At 39.6% G+C, this 27,425-nt stretch overlaps 1 protein-coding gene and 1 long non-coding RNA gene across 3 annotated transcripts in view; both read right to left on the bottom strand.

Annotated features, from left to right (window-relative positions):
• Positions 1 to 3,246, bottom strand: part of CA8 (carbonic anhydrase 8) — a 50,570-nt gene extending 47,324 nt beyond the window's left edge. The window contains exons 1-2 of the mRNA XM_071554475.1: positions 2,791 to 3,246; positions 2,242 to 2,433 (exon numbers count right to left, since the gene is read on the bottom strand). Coding sequence (XP_071410576.1) covers positions 2,242 to 2,433; positions 2,791 to 2,869 — 271 coding nt within the window. The 5' untranslated portion in view covers positions 2,870 to 3,246. The remainder of the gene's footprint in view (positions 1 to 2,241; positions 2,434 to 2,790) is intronic.
• Positions 3,247 to 6,650: 3,404 nt separating this feature from the next.
• LOC139671517 (uncharacterized) overlaps positions 6,651 to 27,425 on the bottom strand; it is a 54,526-nt gene continuing 33,751 nt past the window's right edge. Inside the window, exons 4-5 of one of the 2 annotated variants that reach the window (XR_011697737.1) lie at positions 7,115 to 7,175; positions 6,651 to 6,706 (exon numbers count right to left, since the gene is read on the bottom strand). This is a non-coding gene — a long non-coding RNA (uncharacterized lncRNA). Of the gene's footprint in view, positions 6,707 to 7,114; positions 7,176 to 22,826; positions 23,028 to 27,425 lie in introns of those variants that run through there. The other variant, XR_011697736.1, reaches the window with a different exon arrangement.

Genomic DNA, 27,425 nt, shown 5'->3' with positions numbered 1-27,425 from the left:
ATGTTAACTAGAGCAAATGTTCTCTATGTGATGCAGTTCTGGATCTCCAGGAGCTTCATGGAGTTTATTTCCAAAGCTTAAGTTATAACTGGTCCTATGATAAAAGTATTTTAATGCATGAAACTTTCCTTTGCCTTTCATTAGGTTTTGATTCTTGTCAATGCATGAAACATGTTTAACTTCACTTTGCCTTGCAGCAATTTTTGATCCTCATTAGAAAATTATTCTGAAACTATGATCCACTGTGCAATCCAATGCTGGCTTGAGAGAAGTCTCTCTGTTGGTAAAATAAGCTCTAAAGGATTTTTGAGTACACAATTCCATTACACAGTTGGTCATGGTTCTTGACCTAATGCGTAACTCATGTACCATCATTCAAACAAAAGCAACCAGTGAAAATGTTTTCAATTAAATAATGAGAAGGATTTGAAAATTCCAGATGGACTGCGTGTCTTGAATTAAAGGATAAAATCAATCACCAGTAATGACAAATTGATTTTAAATATTTGTCTTAATCAGTTTACTTTTTTCCACAAAGATATTTTCCTTTGACTGTTAACATTACATAGATGAGGATCTCTTGCACATTAATTGCACAGAGTTTAAAAAGCATTTAGTGCTCAACAGTTCCCATCAAAATAGTCTGGCTAAATGGATTTGTCATCAGAGATCCCCTGTGAGGAAAAGAAACTGCAGGAGCTTCCACAATCCCTGAAAACTGGCCAGAATACTAGGTCAAACACAGCTAATTAACTCTTTTCTCCTCTTGCTAGGGATAATAAATGTTGTCTTTCCCCTCCCAAAAATGGAAAAATTATTCCCAGTTTATAAATGCAGAACAGGAAATTACGTAATATAGAATCTAAGGAAAAGCTGAAACTTAACTAAGATTTCCTAAATCATAATTCCATGCTTAAGCCAAAACCTTTTACTTTATTTCACATTTTCTTATAATTCAAGACTCATCAGTCTGACATTACACTGCATTCAAGTACAAAAAGTCTTTCGTTATAATTCCCTTAAGGGTTTTGCACACATGTTTAGGTGTGTTATTAATTATGGGTACTAAGTTACAAACTGCCCTTGGGAAAGGTAGGAGTGAAAGAGTTGCATTTTGGCATGTGAGTGATGAGGTCATTTGTGGTCATTCCCACTTCCTCCACAGAAGAATTCAAGTATCCTTGATCCTGCAGGGAGAACCTTATCCCTTCAGAAAAGAGCTCTGCTACTGATGAAGGCAGTAAAACTGAATGGAGGTACAATATTTCTATTTTATTGCAAATCTGCAAAATTCTGTGGAAGGAAATGTGTTACAATAACACATGGAAATTTTCATAGAAAGGAAATTATAAAGGAAAGCATCATTACTGAAATAAGAAACGCATCATTTTTTAAAAATTCAGTGTAAAACTGAACTGACTCCCTCACTCAAACACAGCTGTAGTTCCCAGTACTGCTGGGATATCAGAATGAAACAAAAGTTGGAATGTCTCATAGTTTGACATTGTTCAGCTGTTTAAATGCCCCCAAAAGGCTGTTACTAGCTAAGACTGGTTAGAATAACGCAGATGCTCTTCCAAACACATGGTAAGAACTACCACAGAGCTGGAAAGCACAATGGACTTTTTTTTTCTCCATACTTTTTTGTCTCCATGCAGAGTAGTTTATCCAGATGAAAAGTCAAGTAAGATACTGTAATTTCACTTATGTTGGAATCATTTATTATTTGCTTCTAATTCATATTTGATGAATGACACCAAAAATGTCATCTTTAAGAAACAAGGACTACTTTGATACCTGGTTCTCATCAATACTGTGAGCATGTATAACTGGTGTATCTATCTTAAGTTGTCCAATTCCGTACTTAGTATTCAGAACCCACTGGAATTAATGGAAAAAGCTCTTTTTAACTTAGGTGGTCTTTGGACCAAGGACAAATCTTGCCAGCTGTACAGAATAGTTTGGCACCTTACTGTCTTAGCGACAGCCTGGATTGCTTCCGCATGCAGACAGCTCTTAATGCCAGTGAATTGGAGGACACCACCACAGGAGGAAATTCTTGTCATGCTCTGAAGCAATCTCACTAACCATCCAGTCTGGCCTCAAAACCTGAAACTCTCATTGCACTGCTTGCTCGCTGCTGGGAAAAGCTGCTGTTCCTACACTTCAGGATACACATACAGCGAGTCTTAAGGCAACACAATCTATACCTTGGAAAGCCAAGCCCATGTCTCAGCCTACCTGATTTTGACTTCAAGGCAATCTGAATCGAATGCCCGTCGTTAATCACTTCACAGTCGCGACACACTACGTAGTTCGGTGACAAACGCACTTCCAGGAGCGAGGGGTCATATTTAGCTTCTCTCGAGTTCAAGTTAATGGGCGATTGGTACTCGCCGTTAGCATCGGGGAAAATCAGCCCCCATTCCACTCCTGAGGCACAAGGGAAAAGCCGTTACGAGGGGCCTCGACACCCTGAGCTGCGGGCCAGCCAGACCCTCCCCGACCGTCCCCCCGGCTCGCCGCTGCCCGCGGACGCTGGCAGGGGCTGCTCCGACCCACCCCGGTCCGCCGGACCCGGCGGCCGCAGCCGGGCGGCTCCGCGCTGCCCTCCCGCCGGCGGGGACCGACCTGCCTCCCGCGGCGGGACGGCGCTTCCCCGCTCCCCTCACCTCGGAGTGGCCGCGGGGGGCGAACCTCCCTTCGCTCTGCCACTGAAATCCCCACACCGCCACCTCTCCCGGCCGCGGTCAAAGTTTCTCCTCTGTGGAGCCGCCGTCCGCTCCTCACCTTCCTCATAGCCCCACTCCGGAGCCTCCTCCCGGCGCGGCAGGGGCTCGGCGCCCTCGATCAGGCTCCTGTCAGCCATGGGCGGGCGCCCCGGGAGCGGCCGGGCGGGGTGTGCGGTGTATGAGCGTCTGCGGGGCGAGGCGGGCTGGCGGCGCTCCGCACCCAGGCTTGGACCTCCCTCCGCCCTCCCGCCCCCGCCCGAGGTGTCGGCGTGAGCCGGGGCAGGGGCTGGGACAGGGGCAGGGGCACGAGCACGGATATGGACAGGGGCATGAGCTGGGACAGCGGCACGAACAGGAGCAGGGGCTGGAACAGGGGCCGGAACAGGGGCAAGGACAGGGGCAGCGGCGGGGGACGCCGGTCCCTGTCCCAAAGGCCCGGTGGGGCGGGCGAGGGGTGAGGTGGCAGCCGCAGCCCAGGCTGGCGTCCCCTGTGGGACTCTGCTCCCCTGCTCCTCTGTGCGCCTTCCACCGCGGGCTGCTCCCGTCGCCTGGGTGGGTGAGTCCGCTGCCTATGGCACAGGAGGTCTGCGTGCCCGGGGACACGCGGGGAGAGCAACATCAAGGGCAAAGTCCGGCCACTGGGGAGGAACAACCCACGCCCCGGGACAGGCTGAGAGCAACCCAGCTGGACTGCAGTTCGGCAGAGAAAGGCACGTGGGTCCTGACGGGCATCAGGTCGGACAAAAAAGGCGAATGATACCTTGGGCTGCGACAGGCAAAGCAATGCCACCAGGTCGAGGGAGGCAATCCTGCCACTCTGCTCAGCACTGGTGAGGCCACACTGGGGGTGCTGGGTCCAAATCTGGGCTCCCAGTACGAGAGAGACATGGACCTACTGGAGAGAGTCCAAGAAAGGGTCATGAAGATGGTTAGGTACTGGAGTACCTCTCCTATGAAGAACAGCTCAGAGCTGGGTCCACTCAGCCTGGTAAAGAGCAGGCTCAAGGGGATCTCATAAGATACAAATATCTAAAGGAAAGATGCAAAGAGAAGAGAACCAGGCTCTTTTCAGTGGTGCCGAGTAACAGGACCAGCGGTGAAACACCGGAGGTTCCTTCAGAACGTCAGGAAATACTTTTCACTGTAAGAATGACTAAGCCCCATCACAGGTTGCCCAGGCAGGCTGTGGAGTCTCCATCCATGGAGGTATTCATCTGAACACGGTCCTTGGGAACTTGTTCTGGGCAGCCCTGCTTGAGTGGGTGATTTGGATAAGGTGATCTCCAGAAGTCCCTTCTAATCTCAGCCATTCTGTGGTTACTCCCCATCCCACAGCACTATGTCCCTTCTATGCAGCGATGGAGGCCCTCAGTAAGGGTAAGGCAATCACTGAATAAGCAAGAGAGCCAAGCTCTGTCCCTTCAGTCCTGAAGGAGAGTTGAAACATCTTTACAAAGACCCCTTCACTTAGGCCAGATCCCATAGTGTGTCATCAGCTCCTCCTGTAGATCATGCAAAGTCATTCCCTAGCATAAAGGTGCTTCAATTCAAGGTTATAAAAGGATCCTTCCTCCTCCTTTGACAATATCCATGTATGGAACTAGGGAACATTCGTTCTGTCAAGGCAGTGATCCAAACACTTGTATCAGTGACAGCAAGGGGAACAGTAGTGAATATCTGACAGCAACCAGAAAAGGTAACAAAGGCAGTCAAATACCACTGCTGTAATGGTAAGGGGAAATGTCCTTAGCTTATCATCCTTGTCCACTTAAAGACAGCAACCAGACCTCTCTACATTCTGGTATCCCAATAGGATAACATCCTGATCCTTTGATCCACCCGGGCTGATCTAGGTGTGGACCTCATTGTGCTTCAGTGTTCCCCTACTCAGCAGCAGTACCTGTGATTTCTGTGCAGCACTGACATGGGAGTAAAAATTATTATTACTGTGAATGTGAGATGAAAGGAAAAACAATGAGATGAAACTTCATTAATGAAGCAAGAGAGTATTGGTTCATGAGCTGCATGCAAGGTGAAAAGAAAATAGGACAAAATAAGTAGAATGTACTGGGTTGGGTTTTTTTCAAGATCAGAAGAGAAACACAGATTTCCTTTGCAGTATCATTAGTTAGTCTCTTTACTATTGATGGTTGAAAGGAATATATGCTACCCAAACAAACTACAACTGTGGTGCAGCTTATTGAGGAAAGAAAAAAAAAAAAAGAAAAAAGAAAAAAATATAGTGAGCACTTGACATCAGTATAAACAGAAAACTCAGATTTTTTAGCATGCATTTTAGTCACATCAGATATCATGTTGTCTATACATACCCATCTCCCAAACCAAACCGGCTTTATTGGTTGTTAAGTTTTATCCCCGATCACTTTTTAAACACAGCAGCTGCTTCTATTAATGTCATTCCCTTTCAATCATTGCTCAACCACATGGGGGGAAAAAAACCATTCCCCTAAATCATCACTGACTCTGATCCATCTGACTGGAAATTCATTTTCCTCTTCAAATAGAATCTCATATTCTGGAAAAAACAAACAAACAAACAAAAAACCAAGCAGTCCTAGGAGGCAGGGTTCATTCCCTTTTTCCTTGAAATACAGTATTTAATTCATGCCCTCTATTAAGTTCTTTCCTGCGGTAGCTTTCCTGTGGGATGCCTGTTCTAGAATTTTGTGCTTATGAGAGGCAACATTATCAGACCTGTGAGTTCCTGTTTTGCAATAAATAGTTTTCAGGGCTTTCCATAGTTTTGATGGTTTCCATTCACAACTGAACGTAAGAATCAAGCAACTTGTATTTGTTGCCCTTCCTTTTAAATTTTACGTTCTTTCCATATCTCTGTGCAAAATTAGGCATAGCAGGTAAAACTTACTGAATAGTTGTCATTTCTTTATTCCCATATGTCTGCTGAGTAGTTTTCATATATCCTGTTTCTTCCATAGTATCTGTCAGGCATATCACAATCTAATCAACAGATTAGAGTCCACTGAAGATTCCTGCAGCTTTGGTGGTGAAGTATGCAAGTAACAATGGAGTTCATCTCTCCACAAGGAAATGGAGCATAGGACAGACCTCTTACATTAACCTCCAATCACAAATACAGTTATTTCTCGGGACCAAGATCAGGACAGCTCCCGAGAACTCAGACACACACAGAATTGGAGAACATGTTGGGAGCGCTTTATTTCCAGCTGGGGTCTGGATTATAAGGGACCCGATAGGGGCGGGGTTTGGAGGGGATTGGATGGCACATCTGGGGGCAGGGTTAGGAAGGCAGGGATGGGAGATGCTCAGGTAGCTGCAGCAAGGCAGGGGAGAGGTGTAGAACTCTCTCAGACACAGGGAAACTGTCAAGGTACCTTCATGGCATGGAAAAACCTCAGAGAAAAAACACACAGAGAGGGGAAAGGAACATGGGGGTTGTGAGCCCAGGGGGCTGAGCCCAACAGTTATTGACCTGACCAATCTCTGTACAAACCAACTCATTTATTTGTGGGCCCAGATTCAAGTAAAAGGATAAAGACATTCAGATGGAGACAAGCACGATCTAAGCCTTGTTCAAGATCGGTGGGATTTGTCTCCTTTAATGATGTAGGCACACTTGAAATTAAGTTTATGTAGATGGTCCCAATAGTTGAATTTTTACTATAAAAAGATGTTATATATATAACTATAACACATATAAACACACTCTTCTGTAAAACTGCATTGCTCATGATATTTGCTACATTGGCTCATCTTACCAACAAATCTGTAGGGAGGCATAGTTATGGCCCTCAAACTACTATCAAACTGACGGGCAAAAAGTAGGAGAAACACAGCCAATACGACCTTCATAAGTGACTTAATACCTCACCAACAGAAAGAAGAGCAGGGCACCTCTCTCCTGAATCCCAGTTCAGCCTTTGATTCAGTGGAAGCTGCTGACTTCTTGTTTAATTGTGGTTAATGATCACACCCTTTCATGATACCAGGAAAAAAAACTCAGGCACAGGTCCAGGGCTGAATAGTTCCTCTTTGAACTTACAAGACAGTAGCTAAGAAGCAGTGTAATCTCTCACATTCCTTTTGCCAGACAAGAAATGGCATTTTGAAACATGGTTGGTATAATACTTAATCCTAGTGAGGTTGCAAGCAACTATTCTTGTTTCCTGTCTCTAGATATTTGTATTATCATTTCTTCTACAGTCCCTGATTTTTCTTCAAAAGATAATGTGATTTCCCCAAACACTTTAAAATGTATATACTCAGGAAACCAGACCTGAACCTAAATTCTCCATCAAAATGCTGTGCAATTTGTATGTGTAAATTGTCATTTATGACTATCAACATTTTTTAAGAGGTTACATTTCCACAACTGTACTTACTGATTTCACCACTCTGAAATGGAGAGTCCAATGCAGAGAACTGTACAGGTAACTAAGAAATCTACAGGGAAAACAAAAGCAGAATTACATACAAATTATTTTAAAATATACATTTCTACCTGCAGGATTCTTTTCAGACCACATAACTGACAGTTTTTTCTCTGATATGAGGGATGAGAAATTCAGATTGTGATATGATCATATTTCCTTTATTATCCACTTTTTTCTTTATTACCTTGCTGTCAGAATAGAGTAGTTGAGAGCACACAGGACTTAATATTTTGATAAGAGGAGAAATGTTTCATGGGATATTAGAGCATTCCATCTAAGGCAATTTAGAATCTGTTTATGCTTCTCTAAACCAAATCTCAGCTCTTGTCAAGGTATCCTGAAAGAAAAGGTAATGCCCATACAGTAAGACAGGCAACTGAAGGGACTCAGATCATCTAGTTTTTCCAGTGAATACAGCTTTGTATTTTTTGTCCTGTATTGACTATGAGGTTGACCAACAATCATTTCTCTTGTGATCTTGTTTCTATCTTTATTTCTTGCCAGGCTACTCTCTCAAATAGGTTTTATTCTTTTCCAAATTTACAAGTGTAAGCAGAAAGTTTCTGTGTTTGACCATTAAAGCACAAGCTTATATGTAACAACATTGAAAATCTCTCTGCACGTTTTAAAAGAAACTAGGTCATTGCAAGGAGTAATATTCTTGTATTCCTGGAATAATATTATTTGTCTATTTTTTTTTTCTGCAGCTGAAGTAATGTGTTACAAAAAGGAAAAAGATGGTTGGGTAGTTCAAACAGTCCAAGACGAAAAGGTAAAGGGAGACCATTTTCAATAAAGGGACCATTTATAGCAAAAAAGAAACCATTCACAGTGATAGACACTGTATGTTTGCAAGTCAGGTTTACATTGGCAAGTGCCACCCTGCAAACATTACAAAAATATGTCAGCTGAATCCCAATTTCCCCTTATATCCACACCAAAGGGCAGTTTCAGAGGCTTTGTGTGTTCTAAGATCTGCAAGTGTAAATTTGTGCTTCCTGGTTTTGCCAGCTAATAGAAGCATCCTGCACACACTTCACATATTCCTCTTTACAATATGCACAGTTTGGGAGTGGAATTAAAAGATCAACATATTGATCTGAAAGTGTGTACACAAGTTTTACTACAGTAGAGGTATAAACCTCTTATATGCACAAGAGATGAAGGGAAAATGGGAACAGGCTAATGTTTACAAACCAATGGGCATATTTGGTGTGTATTCTCCCAGTGTTCAAATGTGTAAAACAAGACTATTATGGTTGACCATGAGAACTTACATATTAAGCTAGAGCACACTAAAACTACAGGAGGATAGTTTCAAGTTCTTTAATGAAAACCCAAGAAATAGGAAGTACTTTTTCAAGAATTAAAAATATTGCAGTCCAAAGGAAGCTGAAGAAATAATAAAAAATGCAGTGTATTTAAGGGCACACTAAAAAATTTAAAGAGTAATCTATGTAATCTCATGGAGTTTTTCCTTTCCCTAAAAGGATCTAGCCCTGGAAAAAGTACTACTAAAAGTGGTGAGGACAACAGGAATTGCTGATGAAGTAAAGTAAGCACAAAAGTAAATTCCTGCAAACAATAGAAGAGTAGAAGGGAAGTGGGAAAGTTTTTTCCCCTAGCAGGCTAAAAGAAAAAGAGAGTTGAAGGACCAAATAGGATGTCTCTGAAACACAGAAAGCAAATGATAATCAAGGGATCTGACATGGCAAAACTCCAATGTAAATAGATCTTTATTTCTTTAGGAAGGAAACAGAACTAAAGATACACCCAGGTGCAAATTTGAGGAAGAAGATGAGAAACTCAGAGGGAAAATCTGTAATAAGGAGATAATAAATATGTATTTACCTGGCTGAAATAATTTCAGATCTTTAACATTAGATGAGATTTCTGAAGAATTATGAATTTCCTCTGGTTACTATTGAAAAGGAGTGGCTCTTTGTCAGTGGAACTGATAGATGTTAAATCCACTACTTGCAAATTAAACATTTAAAAGGGAAGCACTGAATCAGGGAAAGATATAATATCTTCTACCGTCTAAAATAAAAGGAGAGAATGAGCTGAATAATGGCCTTGATAATTTTTCAGTAGAAGAGCACAAGCAGGTGTTGGCTTGCAAGTGTTGGCTTACAGGTGTTGGCTTTTCATTTGGGAAACTAGTGAGAAAGGAGAAGCACTGATCAGGAGCAAGCGGCAAGGGAATAACAACATATTTGAGTCTCTAAAATGATGGTGAAAGAAGTGTCAGTTATTCATTCATTCTACTAAGTTTTGCTAATCAATATCCATGGATGACAAAGTGCTTATGTGCCCCATTCTGGCGAAGCTGTAAAATCATGCATTCAGAGTGCAGTCTGGCTTCCTATATAACAAGCTATTACATTTTATTAAATTGGTCATAGATTAAGGTAATTATTTGCCTATTAGTAAATAATAACTTGGTTTTAGCCACAGCACATTTTCCAGAAATGTCTGACCCATTATTTTACATTTTGTTGACTCAAAATATCATACATTTGACTGAGTACTGGTGTTTATTTTTAATCAGAATCTTGAATGATAGTAAACCATGTGTTATCAAAATCTATAATCTCATTATATGTTTCTTTGACAAGATATACTTCCAGTGAAACTATTGTCACTAGCATTAATTAAAGCCCTCTACAGTAAGTTTTTATGATTGTAATTCCATATGAATTTTTTTGTAGTTTTTCTACAACTTTTGTCAGATTAACCAGAAAGCAATTACCCAGATTATGTCATTTCTTTCTTTTTTCTTTGATATTTATATAATGCTATAATTATTTAAATCTTATAACACTTTCCTGTATTTGTTAAAAATTTGCAGAAAAGACTGAGGATCTGTTCAACCAATTCTTGTAGAACTCCAGGGTGTGAGTACATAGATTTAAATCAGATATTAAAATCCTAACTTTGTGATATTGTATACCATGTAGCTACTAATTAAATGCAAAATTCTTTAGCCACACATGATGTAGCAGATCAGACTCCTCCAAAAACATGAAGCCCTCAAAATATTTATGAATATTTTATCTCTTTATCATCATCAACAAATGCACATTCTCAGATGGTAATGACTTTGGCTTTCTTCTCTTACTAATATAGTTTAAAAAATTGTTACTTATTTGTGTGAAACCTGGTTATGGATTTTTCCTGAAATGCTCATCAATATTTTTATATCATGCATTTTCTACTTTATATTAGTATTTGTTTACTCCTTTTTCCATTTGTGAACATTTTTATTTCTAATATTTTTTCCTATTCACCATTGAATCAGTACGAGATTCTAAGTACAGCAGTTCCACTTGTTGTTGTTGTTATGAGCTTGTGACACTTTGTCACATTTTATAGTCAGCAAAGAGCTCCTTATTTTCATTTTTTCTACCTTTTTCCTGTAAAGTCATATCACTTGCAATCTTAGTGACACAACAAACCATATGATTTCAAAGTATATACAGCAGGAAACAAAAGATATGGAAAGCGGTTTACAGTTTCAAAGTCCAGTTGCCAACTGCAGATAATAATTATGAAGGAGCAAGTACTTAAAGAGAGGACAGGCAGGAAATGACAGGCAGCATGAGATCACACTGTAATGCTGTTAGAAGGATGCCTAGCTCATATCCTTAGTTTTGCAATGCAAAACTGTTCAGTTGGAACTGTGGAACAGAAGATATTTCCATTCAGATTTTTATTTTACAAGTCATTCATCATGTTTCATGTAGATAACTAGGAAGAAGCAACTTTTGTTCTAATTTAAGTGTTGTGCATAGAAACACTGAACACTGATTTCTTGAACTAGCATTCTTCCAGGGTGATAATAACATCAAAAATAATGTAGTAATACCTGACTCAGATTAGATGTGTGGTAAAAGAACCAATAAAGGAATTTATGTTTGTATCCCCAGCCTCCAAAAATGGAGATCTTACACAGGCACAGAAATGTTCATATTCAGAAATGCAAACGGGCTGGTAACTTTCCAAGCCACTGAAAAACTTCAAACAGCTGCCATTAAAGATAAAAATCCTTTCACACACTGAATATGAAATATTTTCCCAAAACACTCCAGATTTCCATGCAGTAATTTATCCAGTAGCTCTAATACTTCATCAGTGTCCTGCAATACATGCATGTACAGCAGTTTTATATAAAAAGGATGGGGGGAAGGCATCAAAGAAAACCTCTTCACTAAAAAAAAGTTTTATATCAGACTTTTTATTCTTTCAATAATATTTTGTATTCCACAATCTCCACTCTCTTGTTTAAGAATCTGAAAATAGACATTTTCTGGTTTACATTGAAACACAGGAGTCTTAAATATCTCTTCAGCTGCTTCCTAATGTTTGTTCCACAGGAAGGGAGTTAGTTTGTAGCACAGTGTGCTTTGTTGTATCTGCATCACCAAGGCAGATAAACTCAGCCTCTCTTCATCTGGAAAAGGGGCACAGTAGCACCACAAGACAGTGCAGTACTTAAGGCTTATTGTGAAGGTTTCAGAGAACAAGGTAACTTTCAGGGCAGCAGAAAACGTCCTCTGCTGCTTACACTCCTTTACTGCTTCTCAAACTGCTCGCCTGTGTTTAAGCACTTTCTCTGAAATAGCTTATTTTTGCCTCCCAGCTTTGTGTTGATATTTCTTACAGCAAACTGAAATTCTCCTAAATTTATTATTATTATTATTATTATTATTATTATTATTATTATTATTATTATTATTGTTGTTGTTGTTGTTGTTGTTGTTATTGCTATTGCTATTGTTATTATTATTGTTATTATTATTGTTATTATTATTGTTATTGTTGTTATTGTTATTATTCCTGTTAAGCACTTAAACTCTCATTTTGGCAGTGAACATTTCTGTCTTGGGTATGTTAGCATATATTTGAGCACTGGGTATTGCCTACTCCAGCAGTTCTTTCTGACACGCATGAAATGGCGTGGAAAGCCAGCAGGACTTTTTCCTGAAAATTTAATGCTGAGTTTTGGCTGCTTGTATACTTTGATTACAGTACAATTCTTTCCAGAGAGACCATATCATACAAAAGGGCAGGCTCCTCTTGAGTCCCAGCATGCTTCTTGCTTTGGCAGATCCCTCCTTAGAATTTAGGGATGCAGAAGGCACTTTTCAGGTTGCAAGGCATCATTTAATCCCTTCAGAGTTTTTCTGGACTATCTACATTAGCACTAAGTAGAAGGCCTGCTGCAGTAAGACTGATGGCACTAAATCAAAGCACTGACAAAGCACCTCTAAAGCACAATTCTTTGGTGCACTTCCCATGAGCTCTTTTCTCTCCTACCCTCTTTTAGCATCTTTGTTCAGTTTTTGGCACAGTCATTAACACCCAGCTTTGTCAAGTTGCAATTTACTAAGTGTGGAAGTACAAGATTAAAAGCTTGTTTATCACAGAGCTTCTTTGCTAGCATAGGTCATCAAAGTAAGTTGTTCTGTGACAGGAAGGTTAGTGCTTTTCCAGTGTCACAGAGAAAGTGAAATCCATGCCAGACTATGCAGTGCATCAAGCCCAGGAATCTGCAGGAGTTTTTCTTGCAAACTTCTCCTTTCATAGTTAAAATCCCAGACACTGTGCAAAAGCCCTGCATTGTGGTGTTTTAAATGCCACTCTTCTTTGGAAGAGTGGCAAATAAAAGTGGGCATGCTTTGCTAATGAGGGCAAATTGTGCCAGCTCTTTACAACGAATAGCATGTTTCCATCCACCTCAAACCAGCTTCACTTGATAGATGCAGAAAGAGAAGAGAAAGGGGCTGTGGTACTGTTTATTTCTTTCTACTCACTTTGGTCTCCTGTCTTGTAGAGACTATGGATCTTTTTGAGTCTGATCTTGCTCTCATTAAAATATGTTTTGTGTGGAAGCTGGATTACCTAAGGGGGAAAATGGCAGTATTCAGATTCTTACCACATACTCAAATTTAACATGCTCTCAGATTACATTGCTAATGTTTTAACAGCAATAATATGATGGGCAACAATCAGTTTGTGGCCTTCCGGAGATACTGGAGTTAGACACCGGTTGTTGTAAATTGAAACTTTACAGCTACTATTCAGGATATTTATATGCAGGTTCAGACAGTGCTGCAATGTATGGAGAGCATCCATTTGAGGGTTTCCAGTACATAAGAAATGTTGCAGTTTATATAGCATTCAACTAAGGCAAACCTTTTTTTTTGTATGAGACACTATTTTCTTCAGTACTTTCTGTGGTAACTTAATAAATCATTCCTCATATCATCTTGTTGAAATTATATTCCCATACACACCACATCCATCAGGATTGATAAGAGCGTGACACTGCATGCTATAACTTCCAAAGAGCTGGCATCTCACACCCTCATTAGCAGAAATGGTTCTAGAAGCTAAAAATGCTTTTCCAAAGATCCGTACAACACAGCTCCCTGTGACTTATTCACTTCCTGCTTTCCTTCAAAAGCAGTTGAAAGAGGCACTCTGCACCTGCCTTCTCCTTGTGCTGACATCTGTTTCTAAATGAGATAGGATGCAATGAATGTTAAGCTGAAAGGACTTATTTTTATTTATGATTGCAAAGATTCTTGGCTGGAAGAATCAGTTCAATTCCAGTGCCTTTCACCTTTCCTGCTATGCAGGGAGACAAAGAAAGCATTTATAGACACAGCACATGTGACATAGGGAAGTCTAATGGCATTAGAACAGTTCAATGAAACATTAATGAATTTACAGTGATGACAGCACAGCAGTGCCAGGATCTGGTCTGCTCTGTGCTTAGTGGTTTTCATAAGTAACCTCAAACACAAATAACCAGTCAGGGCTCTAACTAAAATCTTTCCTTTTCTGACAAAACATAATTGTTTTTCTTTTGAAACCAGTAGCCATTCCCTTGTTTGCTGTGTTGCTGGTGTTTCTCCAGTTCCTGTCATATCTCAGACTGTTCTCACCAAGCTCAGATAAGACTTCAGTTCTTCTGAGCATCTGATTGTACAAACACATTTTTGCCCATAATCTCCTGTGCCTCATGCTGCTAACCTCAACAGCTGCTTGGAAGTGAGATATAGAAAGAAAAACTTGAACACAAAAATAGGTGCTATGATCTTGTCCATAGCTTTACACCTGTAATCCAACTTTACATTCACATCCTTTTCTTCACATGCTACCTCCTTGTTGTCACCTATCTGTCCCTCCTAAAGTATTTGGATCAGGTGAATGTATAAGGTGTTAAACTGGGTGTCAGCAAGGTTCTTGAGATAAGGAAAGATGTAAGCACTGGCTGTTTACACAAGATTTTATCCTGCCTCACTGACATCAAGAAGGTTATTGCCATTGTCTTAAATAAGCATGGTGACAGAGACAGAACCCTGGACAGGAACATATTGGACTTGAGAAGATAAAAATGTGAAGGAGCTTCTCTTCACAGTCTATCAAGAATAGTGGTCACACTTCAGCATTCACAAAATTATTCACAGAATTTGCAAATTCATTGTAGACATTCCTTCATTAAGAGAACTATGAGTCTATACCTGAAGCAAAGCAAAGTACTGCCAGTGTTTCTAAAATATTTGTGGTTTTAAATATATTCCACGAAATTTCTGTGATGAAATAGACATTCTTCCAAATGCTGTAAGATACACGTTATAAATCACATTGTACTTTCCAAGAAAAATGGGTAATGAAACATTCAAGAAACACAAAAAAGGGGATAAGTGTACATATTCAGGGATCTGCTAAATCTCACTGAAGGTTATTTCAGTTACTTAAATGAAGACAGGCTGGGGTGGGAAAACACGTACTGCAGCCTGCAGTGTTCCTACAGAATGGGTAAATGCAATGAAGCTTGCCTTCCTTTAGTTTTCTTTAGCACTAACATCAGTAAAACCAAGCAGCATGGGGTGCAGTGTAGACCAGCTAATTTCATACTTAAAGGTCTGGAAAGACTGGTATAGGACAGCAAAATCTTCTGTGACCAGTACCCAAGTCAGCAAGACCAAAGGTAACTTTCATAGCAGGTGGAGCTTATTAGTACAGCAGTAAGGCCTGTAATGTCACTCCAGATGCACTATAGCAGTTTTCTTACAGAAAATGTGGCTCTAAGGACATTGTAATGAGAGAGGAACTAAGAAGCAAGGCAGAGCAGTAGTGCATCCACAGAGGTTTATTTACTCCCCAGTCTGCTTGTCAATTGATTTCAGTGAGACTTCTCATGTTAGCAGGGATTTCTGGGTGAAGACAAATCTATCTTTTTTCTATCAGAAATGCTTTGAGAATCAGATTTACAAAAATGTATTATGTAGGATTGATTTCCTTCATTAGCCTCATTTCAGTAATATTATTAGCTATAGATCACAAGACAATTTCTTGTGGAATTATGTTCTTATTAATATCCCAACATCCTTATCCCCCCACCAGTTATCATATTCATTTTTCATATGCTGGAAATCCCAATAAAATTAGCCAACTGGACACTAATAGTATGACTATATCTTTGCTCCTTCCATACATTCTTTAAGCTTGGTTTTATATTACTTTCTTTGTTGTTGTTGTTGTTGTTGTCCAATTGTATTGCAGAGCACAGAATGCTTTTCTGGTCCTTACAATGTCTCATACATTAAAAATGCATTAGGGAAAATATCAGCTACCTCAATTTGCTTTAAAATGTCTTTTCTTCATAGATACTGAAAATAAGACTCATGAATGCATTAATCCTAAATAGAGTAAGTGATCCAATCCAAAACTTACTATTAAAAGGATGATGTAAAAAAAAAAAGAAGAAAAAAATAAGAAAAAAGGAAAAACATAGCTTTCTTCTTATGCTTGATGTTCATAACAACTCTGCTGATAATAGTCATAACAATAATAGGAAGTTGAAGGGAAAATAAAATTACTGTCTAATTCAAACCTGAGAAGAAAATTAGTTTTCCTAAACAACGAAAAAAGCCTGCTTTCTAAAGTGATTTTATCTCTGTGGAACTGGTACAAAAGTCATCCTGTTATATACTCCCTCTGTTCTCTATCTAAAAGGCTGGGAGAGATATTTTTTCACACATATTCCCAGCCCTGCTCTATTCCCTTTGTGCTTTGTGGGATCAGCACAAAAGGTCTAGAAAGTGGGCTGGAAAAATGAGCTGCAGATTCTCCTTGAGAGAAGGTGCCACAGTGCGAGCACAGGCAGCTGTTCCCCACCAGCAATTCACTCCTCTTCTCCAGCACGCTAGACTGATCAAGGTCATGATGACCACTGTGCTCCTTACCTGGGGATGGGAAAGCCCAGCCTCTAAGGAATGCTTCTGGCAAGGAGCAGCAAACCATCCCCCATCTACTCCAGAAACAGGTGCCAAAAGGTCCCTATCTCCCTGCTGTCTCCCTGGATGTCAGGATCCTACATGCACCTATATCCTGCAAGTTCATACATCAATTTATTCTAAAACAACTTAGCAGCAGAAGAGCAAGATTGCATCCCATGACTGTGACATGGGGCTTCTTACAGAGATAATGTTTTGTTTTATTATATAAGCAATGATTTCACAGAATGGCTGAGGTTGGAAGGCACCTCTAGAGACCAACTAGTCCAAACTCTCAGTTCAAAGCAGGGTCAGCTAAAGCAGACTGCGCAAGGCTGTATCACATCAGGTTTTAAATACCTCCAAGGATGGAGTCTCCACCACCTCTCTGGGCAACCTGTGCCAGTGTTTAACCATTTCCACAGTAATTTTTTTTTGTTATGTTTAAGTGGAATTTCCTGTGTTTCATTTCCTCCATTTCCTGTTGTCCTGTCTTTGGGCACCACTGTAAAGATCCTGGCTCTATCCTTTTTACTCACCTACCTCAGATATTTTTTCATATTGATGAGATCCCCCCAAGCGTTCTTATTTCATGGCTAAATCATGCCATCTATCTCAGCCTTTTCTCATAGTAGAGAAGCTCCAGTTCCTTAACGAGTTTTTTGGCCCTGCGTTGGACTCTTTCCAATAGCTCTACTTCTATCTTGTTCTAGACAGCCCAGAACAAGATACAGCACTCCAGGTGTGGCCTCAATGGCACCAAGTAGAGGGGCAGGATGACCTCCCTTGACCTGCTGGCAACACTCTTCCTAGTACAGCCAAGCCCAGGTCCTTTATGTTAAAGCTGCTTTTCAGCTGGTTTACACTACAGCTTCTATGGATACCTGGAATTGTTCCTTTGACTTGGCATTTCCCTTTTTTTAACTTCAAGAGGTTCCTGTCAGCCTGTTTCTCTATTTGCAATCATTTGGTGTAGTAGCCACTCCTTCCAGTTTTCTATCATCTGCAAACATGTTGAGGGTGCACACTGTCCCACCCTCCAGAAAACTTATGAAGATGTTAAGCTAATTTGGCACCGGTATCAATCTCCAGTGTACGTGTCTGGTGAGTGGCCTTCAGGTGGTCTTTTTGTGGCTGATCACAGTCCTTTCAGGCCAGCAGTTTCAGGTAATTTTCAATCTCACTCCTCACTCCTCTTACCTAGTCTGTACATCATAGATTTGCCAGTGAGAATGTTATAGCAGTCAGTGTCAAACACCTTGCTAAACTCAAGATAGCAGCATCCACTGTTCTCTCTTCATGCATCAGGCTGGGAACTTTGTCATAGAAGGCTACCAGGTTGGTCAAGAATGATTTTCTCTTCCTAGACCTATGCTAACTACTGCTAATCACCTTGTGTACTTCACATGTTTGCAAATGGTATACCTTGAGTAATGAGATGAAGCTGAGTGGTCTATAGTTCCTTCTTGAAGAAATGAGTGACATTTGCTTTCTTCCAGCCCACAGGAACCTCCCCTGATGCTCATGGCATTTCACAAGTGGCCTCAGAGTGACATCGTCTAGCTTGCTCAGCGCTTGTGGTTGCATCCCATCAGGTCCCATGGACTTGTGTTCATCCCACCTAAGTGTTCTCTAATCTGGTCCTTCTTCAACAATGGTAATTCTTCCATATTCCAGATGTTTCCATGCATCTCAGGGATCTGAGATTCCTGAAGGTTGGTTTTACCAGTAAAGACCAATAAGAAAAGAGCACTGAGTACATTGATATTTTCCATGTCCTCTGTTGCCAGGTCCCCTTTCCCCTTCAGAAGAGGGTCCATATTTTCCCCAGTCTTCCTTTTACTGCTGAGGTTCCTGTAGAAGAAACCTCTCTTTTTGCCATTCATAGCCCTTCACTTTCCTAATCTGATCCCTGCATTCTTGGGCAATTTCTCTGTATTCTTTCTATATCACCTAAATCTACTTCCACCTCTTGAATGTTTTTTTTATATCTTTGAGTTTCTTGTTCGTCCACGCAGGTCTCATCCCACCTTTGTTTTACTTCCTTCTGGTGGGGATCAAACATTCTTGAGTCTGGAAGAGGTGATGCTTGAAAACCAGTTAATTCTCCTGAACTCCTCCTCTCCTCTGCAAGATGGTGTCTTGGGATGGGATTGTTCCAAGCAGGTCCCTGAACAGGCCCATTGTTTCCTTCCATGATGTCCAGAGTTGTTAATTTGCTCTCTTCTCTCAGGATCCTGACCTGTCCTTCCCAAAGAGCCTGTATCCAGCCATTGCAGCACTCCAGTTGTGTGAGCGTGATTTGTCTATTGATCAGAGTTTTATGAAATCAGGCTCCATCTACTGAAGAATTCAAAGGTGAGAATTTTTCTTATTTTTTCTTTCTTTTCCAAACAATTGGCAACAAACAGAAAGTCCATTTCTCAGTACCATTACAAAGTGCATGTGTTATGGTCAAATATATTCTATGCTACTGTTAGTTTTGTAACAAAGAGTTGTTTCTATCAAAAGGTGCTTATCACCATAATTAAATAGTAATGATAAATGGATTGCTAATATTTTTCTGTGAGCCAGTTTTTAAATGGGTCACATTGTTCTTCTCTTTGCTAGCAACCTAAAATAGAAGTTATTATATCAACAGTGGTTTGCACATAATAAAACGTTATCTGAAATTGAGTTTGGTAATGTTTTCACTTGAAAATTAAGGCTATAGTAGTATAGCTACTGAAAATTATCATAGTTTACCCTGTATTTTCCTGTTTAAAAGCAACATTCTTGATAGTAAAAATTGCAGTTGAATTTCTCACCAGAGAAAATCATTGCTTGGGACAGGCAATAAGGAAAATGAATGTTCATGCTGAAAGTATAGCATTATCCAGGTTTCTTTTTCCTTTATGGGTCAAATTCTCTGTTGGCTTATTTGATGCAATTGCACAGACTTCAGTGGAGCTGCATCAATTTATGTTACAGAGAATACACGACATTTTGTTGTTGTTAAAATTGAACTAAGTTGTAAAAATAAAGATAGAATCAAAATAAAAGCATTGACAGTATTTTCTTTCACATACCTTGGATTTGAGAAGCTATTTATGAACATCAAACTGTGGTCTACTTCTCCCTGGAGTATCTTACAGATGTCTCTGACACCCAGGAAAATATGAGCTAAGGGCACCAGGAAAAAGCCAGGCATGTGCAGGCCACACAACGCACACAAGGGCCATCCAGGAGTCAGCAGCAGCTCCAAGGGAGAGGGGTTTTATGCTCACTCTGAAACACTCTGGGAAAATGGAAATTCAAATGTGCACAGGGTGCAAGTTGTTTGGCCCAGTTTGGAGCTGTACATCACAGCTGTGCTGGTGAGGATTTTGTTCTGGCAACACCATGTGCAGCTCTAGAGAATTCCTTCTCAGAGAATGGATTGCCTCACTCCTATGTAAGCAGCTTCTGTTCCTACATAGCTCTCAGTTCAGGATTAAGGGGGAACTCAGTGTTCCACTTTGGTGGGTTAAGTTAAAGTAGGGCTAGAATGGTCAAAGTTGTTTTCAACAATCAAAAGCATAATGAGGGAAAATAAAGACGTATTTCCACCACCTGCTGAGGAGAATGGAAGTGCAGGAGAAAACAAACTCAAATACAAAGTCCTGACTACTCCTATCACCATGTGTTAGATTCTTTGGGGATTCTTCAGAGAGGTGGTCTTCACTTGCACTAAGATCAATGAAAACCTGCACATTCAATCTGTTTCTCACAAAAAAATAACTCTGAGTCTCTCCAGTGTGCAAGTCATAACTGCCTGAAAGTCACAGCGAAATGAAGGGCTAAAGGGCTAAGAATTTTGTGCTTCTTTTTCTTTTTATACATTTTTTATTCCCACAGATCCTATGGGAAGCATAGGACCTCAGCATAGGGACAGCCAGAAAGATTCAGGGCTGTTAAATTAGTAGCTTGCTTAAATCCCAAGGTAAACCAGTTGTGCTAAATTAATCTATGAACCCTCACATCAGATCTAGAGCCTCTGAGTAGTACAGATATTTTGAGATGATCTAATTGTGGTTGGAGAGAAGGGAGAGTATGGGCACGAGCGATGCTATACTGTGTGCCACACAGAGGTTAGCACAGAGTACAGTGCAAAAAGCTGACAGAGGGAACACAGCCAGAACACCAGGGAGCAAAGATATCTAGGCATTTCTAAAAATTAGTTGTTAGACTAATCATAGGATAGCAGATTTGATATACTCGCTAGGAAACTGAGGAAGACGCATAAAGAAAAACTGAGTATTTCAAAATGGTGGAGGGATTGGAAAGAGCAGGGAAGCTATCGCTGTTGCCAAATAGATTAATAGACAAGATCTGTCTCTCATGGGAGCTTTTCCAGCCCTTTAACAGGAATCAGAGGCACTCCATCTAGCTTTGTTTTCTAACCTCAGGTAGGACCAGTTAACGGTACTGCTTCTTACCAGAGTGAATTAGAGGATAACAAGTACTTCTGTCTTTAGCAGTGTATTGGGAAACAGGAGACAGGTCTTGGCAGGTGAAGGATGCACTATGGAGCTGAGCAACAGGAGCATTTGTGTAACCCCAGGTGCCTTCTGGACAACCCTCTTTTGTGAGTCCACTGCTGGCAGATGCTTGGGATGGACACACTATATCCATCCCCACTCACACCTGACTAACACAGCACTGTGAAAACACATGGAAATCATCATGGTGTTGTCAATTTAGTTGCTAACACCAAACAACAAGGGAATAGAGAAGACTTCTAATATAGTGCTGGCAAAAGTGGAATTTGTAGTATATTGCTATATCCACCTTTATTGGGTGGGTGACATTTACACATTGAAATGGACGTTTTTGCAAAATTCTTGACACTTTTGCTTTTACCGCTCTGCACAAATGGTGGAAAACATTTGTTAAAAACTCTACCCTGCAGACAGAAAACCAAAATGAATAAGCATTTGGCAGATTCTGACTCCTTCAAGATGTGATTGATCATTCCACTGTCACAGGTCAACCTCTGCCATAGAAAACTCCAGATAATCTTCAGCTGCATTTCCTAAACCATTAATAGGATAGACAAGGCTAAGATAACAATGCACAATTTATTTTCCAAAAGCAGCTGACAGGAGGAAATGGATACCAAATGAATTAACTCATTAGAACAGTATGGCACATTTGGAAATTCAAAACAGACTGCCTGGAATGATTTAAATCTAGCATGAGGTTAATGTCAGTCCCTTGCTTAGGCGTGTCAATGTTGTAACGTAGTGTTCTAGTTTTAGAAAGGTTGATGGGTCCACACCCTGTGACTTGCACATTAGGGTGAGCCTGGACTTAGTTATTATATGACTAGAATACCATCTATCCTGGCCCCAAACAGATTGTGTAGTATGTGCAAGGGTTACATTCACACGCATGGACACACACATACAAAACACACAAACATGCCAAAGCTTTCTAGTGGAAACAAAAAATTCTGCTACGTGCCTGTTGAGAGTCAGCATTAAAAATATCTTATAGGCTGTAAATAAATTCTGGCTTTTAAGAAACTGCATCTATGTCCAGAGAAAAAAATTGGCAGTTGTCTCAAGGGAGCAAAGTTTCTCTCATGCCTGATTTATAACCAAAAGAGAATTTCTCAGAAATTGGATTTTAACATTTAACAAATTGCCAACCAAGCCTATTTTCTCATGGTAAGCTTCCACCTGTGTCTCTTCCACAGTAACAGGAGTATATTTTTAGAAAATTGTGGACTTACATTCAGTGTACCATATTCCATTGCAGCATTGCTAAAGAAGTATCTACATTTATAGCTGTCATTAATATGGTATATTTAAAAGCTTATTTGCTTTTTACCCTTCACATGGTAATAAGCTCTAATTACAGGAGTCAGGGGCTGTATTATGGAAACATTTGCCACCACATATGCAGCAGAAAGATTACTTTGCAAAGAGACAACTGGGAGCCAAAGCAGTTCAGAGTATTTCTTCACACATTCATGGTAAAATCATGGTAGCACTTGTCATTAAAAAACAAAATTCTAACACAAGAACTCATTCAATCACTGTATCTGAAAATGGCATAAATTTGATTCGTGTGTGCAGGTAAAGGGGACTAGGCAACAGCATAAAAAATGGTCCTGTTGATTTATGTCTGAAGAGTTCAGATACATGGTCTACAACCAGCAGCTGTAAAAAGCTCTTTCCTTTGCTTTTTGTGCAGAAATCACTTGGAACAAGGGTCATCCCAAAACAAAAGCAATTCAAGCAGCCTATCTGAGAGGAAGATGAGGAAGGAAGGAAAGAGGCTTATTTTATCTTTTGCACTGCCAATCATTTTTACATCATCCCAGATTATGTAATATACCATACCAGGGACTGTGAAACATGAGTTCATCAGGAAAGGGCACATTCATTAGTGCTGCTGCAGTGTATGGTCTCAGATGTCTGAGGTAGAAAGGTCACAGGCACAGACTTCACAGCATCACCATCAGTCCTCAGTCCACACCCGCTTCCAGTTATCCAGGGTTATGAGGAAGAGAGGTTAAATGCTTTCATGTGACATCTGTGTATATCCTGTAGTCACACAAAGAAGAATCCAGATAAATTAAGTAGCTCCCTTCTTAAGAATTACGGTTACTGTGCAATACAGATTAAAATAAAATTGTGTGAATCTGATTATTTTGCAGTAATGTTTTGCAATGTGTAGTGTCCAACAGTACATATAGTGACAATCCTAAAGAAAACAAATGAGGATTTACAATGTATAATGATGTGCAATGTGCTGAAACTCTCGTTTTTTCATTTGCTTCTAAATCATGGTGAGAAAAACGCACAAGACTTTTTCTTATATACATATAAAAAAAGTCAGCTGTACTGCAATGAGGGAAAGGTAAGAGCAAGACTACTTCAGATCAGAGATTGTTTCATATGGTCACAACCCTTCTTTTCCTTGAATATCTGGGTTTATTATGATATTCCAATAATCTTTAGAGAAGTGTTGAAAATCTGTTTTTTAAACTGTATCAGTCTTTGTTCTTTAACTGAATTCCCCACATACACATGCACAAACACGTATACACACATGTGCACACACACTCTTAAACCTTTTCATTATGCACCAGAAGGCTTTAGTGGGGCCCCAAATCACAGCATTTTCGAAATCAAACATGTTGAGTCTCTTATGAAAGGCATCCTGCAAATTCTCTCAGAGCAGATGTGTGATCCCAACTCATACAACCAGCCAGCTCTGCAAATTGCAGGTACAAATCAGATACAGTCCTCTTCCTTTATTTTGTTCTGGCTTCAAATAGCTCTCAGAGATCAACCTCATCCCTGCAATTGTCCCAATGAGAATTGCTAGATTTAGCTGACAGATGCATAAAATCTCCCGTTGTCATAGAATTCCCCAGTGTCTACTCAGCACCAGATGCAAATCTAGTTGGGTCTGGTGTTCATTTGTACTCCAAATTTCTTCCCTCACAGCTGTTGTTTTCCACTTCTATAATACTGAATTTTCAGAAGCAGGAGATAGACTGTGGCTCCCTATATTGATATGAATACACATATTTATATGCCTAGAAAACACCTTTTGGGGTTGAATAATAGTGTATTTGTGAAGGTATATTTGAGTATGCTCACATGACAGTATTGAAAACAAGCTTGCTTGTCTTATAAATATAATCTCATCTCAATAAGTTCTCTAGAACTGGAGTTGTCTTTCTGAGTAGCTTCTTAGAGGTACAGAATAGGATTTTCACCCTTGCTTAGCCCTCCTGGGCACCATGGAAATAATAAGCATGGTCACAGTAATACAAAAGTCATGAGGAACTACAGAGCACTGTTTCTTCATTTATCTTGGGGAGCCTTTGCTGGCCATCCTTTATGTCCCTCAGGAACTCCCAGCTCTAGCCTGGGACTATAATGACTGTTTTGGAATTTTGTTCTCCCTCATGTATATATTATCAACCTCACAGCTTTTGAAATATTTTCAGTGAGTGTCATTAAAACAATATGTCCACAAGAGTTGAATTTATATGAATTGTTCCTATTCTATTTCCTATCTGAATAGAGGGAAAAATTGAAACAACAGATAAGGGGGACTCCAGCAGTCTATATTTGTTTTCCTGAGCTTTCCGTAAATGAATTCAGAGGTTCAGAATTTCCAAGGTTCACCTCCAGTGACCTCAAATGTAGTTTAGATTTCATTTTCTTAAATTAAGGTAACATACACATGGAGACCTTTCTTTCCATTTATATGTATGATAAACTTCAATTCAGTGTGAGTTCTCTGTTGTGCAGATACTAATCATAATCTAAGAAAATATTTGGTTTCTTACACATCTAGTTTTCATCCAGTCAAGAAAGTTGGTTTCATCTAGGGCCAAGGACACATTACTGTGTTTAAAAGGGATTAGAGAGGAGAGTACTCAAAACAGAGGTTCAAATTTTAAAAAAAGTTAAAATAAGACAATCACATGTGAAGTCCTGCTTTTTAAGGAAAGCACAGCATGCACTTTACCATTGCAACATGCCTTATATCAGACTTCAGTAGTTTCTCAGAATGTTCATCTTTTTCCAAACTGTTTATTGTCTTCAGCTAGATGGGGATATGGTGGTCTTGGTTTTATACCCCTTCATGTTTCAATGCCTGCACCAAATGCAATTCACCTGACAGCGCTATCTGCCCAACTTGATTGAGATCTGAGGTGGTAAATCCATACTATGACTACCAGTGCAGTACAGATTTCTCATTAACTACCTGTAAATAACATAGATTTGCCTCACTGAAACTATTGCACACTTCTTCAAGTCATGACCTGGCTTGCATGCAGCTACCCCAGTTCTTTCTACATCACTGCTACCCAATGCTTCCAGCTCTGGCCCTAGGCCAAGCAAAGCCAGGTCAGATACCTGCCATCTGTCGTATGAATACTCATAAAACTTCACATTGCCAATAAGATTGAATCAGATAAACAAATCTGGCTACAAAATACTGAAAAGTTGACTCCTAAGGTTGGCATGAAATGTTGTAATGTAACTTGAGTGATAGGTATGAAACACACAAGTGGAAAAAAGACGTAGTGCAAATCCCCAGGTATTTCTGTATTTCTTAATGATGGCCATAAGACAGAGCAATGGTGATGAAAATGTTAAGTGTTAAAGGCACTTTTGGTATGTCTGGCAGTGTTTATTACTACTATTATATACATACCCACAATATCCATTTTTTTAAAGTAGATAATTGTATCAACTGTGGAACGCAGTGATTTAAGTTAAAAGAAGTGGTGTTTAATCGTTTTACAATAAGCACTAGCAGAGCTATCTACCTATCAGATAAGAGGAAAGGAGGGAGAAGAGTATAAAATACTTTTTTTGAAGTGATATGACCCGGCACAAATAGCCTTAGTGACATTTTAAGATCAAGTAGTCCAAGCATCAGGTACATGTACTTCAAATCACAAGGGGAAGTTTTGACAAGTTGAGCCTGATCTGCCTAGGATCTAGTGCTAATGCTCAGATTGACAGAAACCTTTACTTAGTTCTGTCTTCCTGAAGTTTATCCTGCAGTACCAGCAGCGGGCATGTACTTATTTATTTGACTTTGAATGCTTTATACTGATAATATCCCAATGAAGTGTTTATTAAAAAAATCAAAAATGTGTTTACCAAGTTATATTTTCAGGTTAGTGACTGTTTTTATGAAGGGATAGAAAGGAATTGCTCCCATGGTAAAAGCAAATATTTCAGAAATTGATGGAGAAATAAACATTCGGATGTTAAAAAAAAAGAAAAACAAGCCACCTAGCCAGAGATGACATCTAAATATGATAATTCATAAAAGGAATGTTAAAATGTTGAACAAATATTAAAGAAATAGGAAGAACCGAGAAAGGTAGGGAATTCATGGAGCTTTTCCAATGTTCTATACCATCAAAAATACATTAAATTTGAGACTGCATGAGAATCAAACTGTGAGAAGTCAGAAAGAAAATGAAGTGCTGATTGTGCCCAGAGTAAAGCATGGAAGATGCATGAGGAGGGAGGCATACATGCCTTGGGCATGACAGCCAGGCTGTGGAGAAAAGCCATCTCTACTCATTCAGTTCTCACTGTATACAATCAGACACCTCTGGATTAATTATATTGTATGCCTACTTTATGTTCATTATCATAGAAATTTATCTCAGAAGCACTGCCTTCTGCCTGGAAAATAAATGTTTCTATTTTGCTTCATTGCCTAATAGCTGGAGGAGTCCATTTCCTTGGGAAAACACTGTTTTCCATTTACACTGACTCTTAAATATTTTATGATAATTTTTCTTTCTAGCTTTCAGAGTAAATAAAGCAAATACATAACAGACACAAGATGTTAAATAGTCGCCAATGTATGTCATTTAACATATATATTGAATTCTCACCTATTTTCATCCTGGCTTGCTATAAATTATACTGTACTTTCTATGACTTCCTTCAATTATTTTCATTTAATTTAGACTGTCAGTGCTTAGTTTGACTACCATTTAGTCTCTATGCTATAAGTACTTCATAGTGGGATTCAGGAGCTACAACTTTTAAATGAAGTAGCTCTGGGACTTGGATCCTAGTCTTTGAAAGACATTTAATTATTACTTCTCTGTGAGGACTGCTGCAGTGACATTTCACTGTATTACTTCTGCCACTATCTCACTTTCAGTTATTTTAGAATCAAACATTATTTTTGTCAGTCTGAAAAAGGTTGTAGAAGATTGTTTTAATCATCAAATATAATACATTCTGTAGTTCTGCACATATGGCCAAGATAATAATAAATATTAATAATTTTATTAATTAATACAAATAGTAATCTAGCTACAATGATTGAAAGCAGGGTGAAGCTCTAAAGCACCTCAGGGATATACTGATCAAACATATCACTGAAAACTTATTTCTACAGCACTGTTTTGCTTTGCCTTCTATCTGTTTGTGGAAATC

This window comes from Pithys albifrons, chromosome 4, assembly GCF_047495875.1.
Source record: "Pithys albifrons albifrons isolate INPA30051 chromosome 4, PitAlb_v1, whole genome shotgun sequence".
Lineage (NCBI taxonomy): Eukaryota > Metazoa > Chordata > Aves > Passeriformes > Thamnophilidae > Pithys > Pithys albifrons.
Note: the sequence above shows the minus strand (reverse complement) of the source record. Positions and strands in the feature narration are given on the sequence as shown.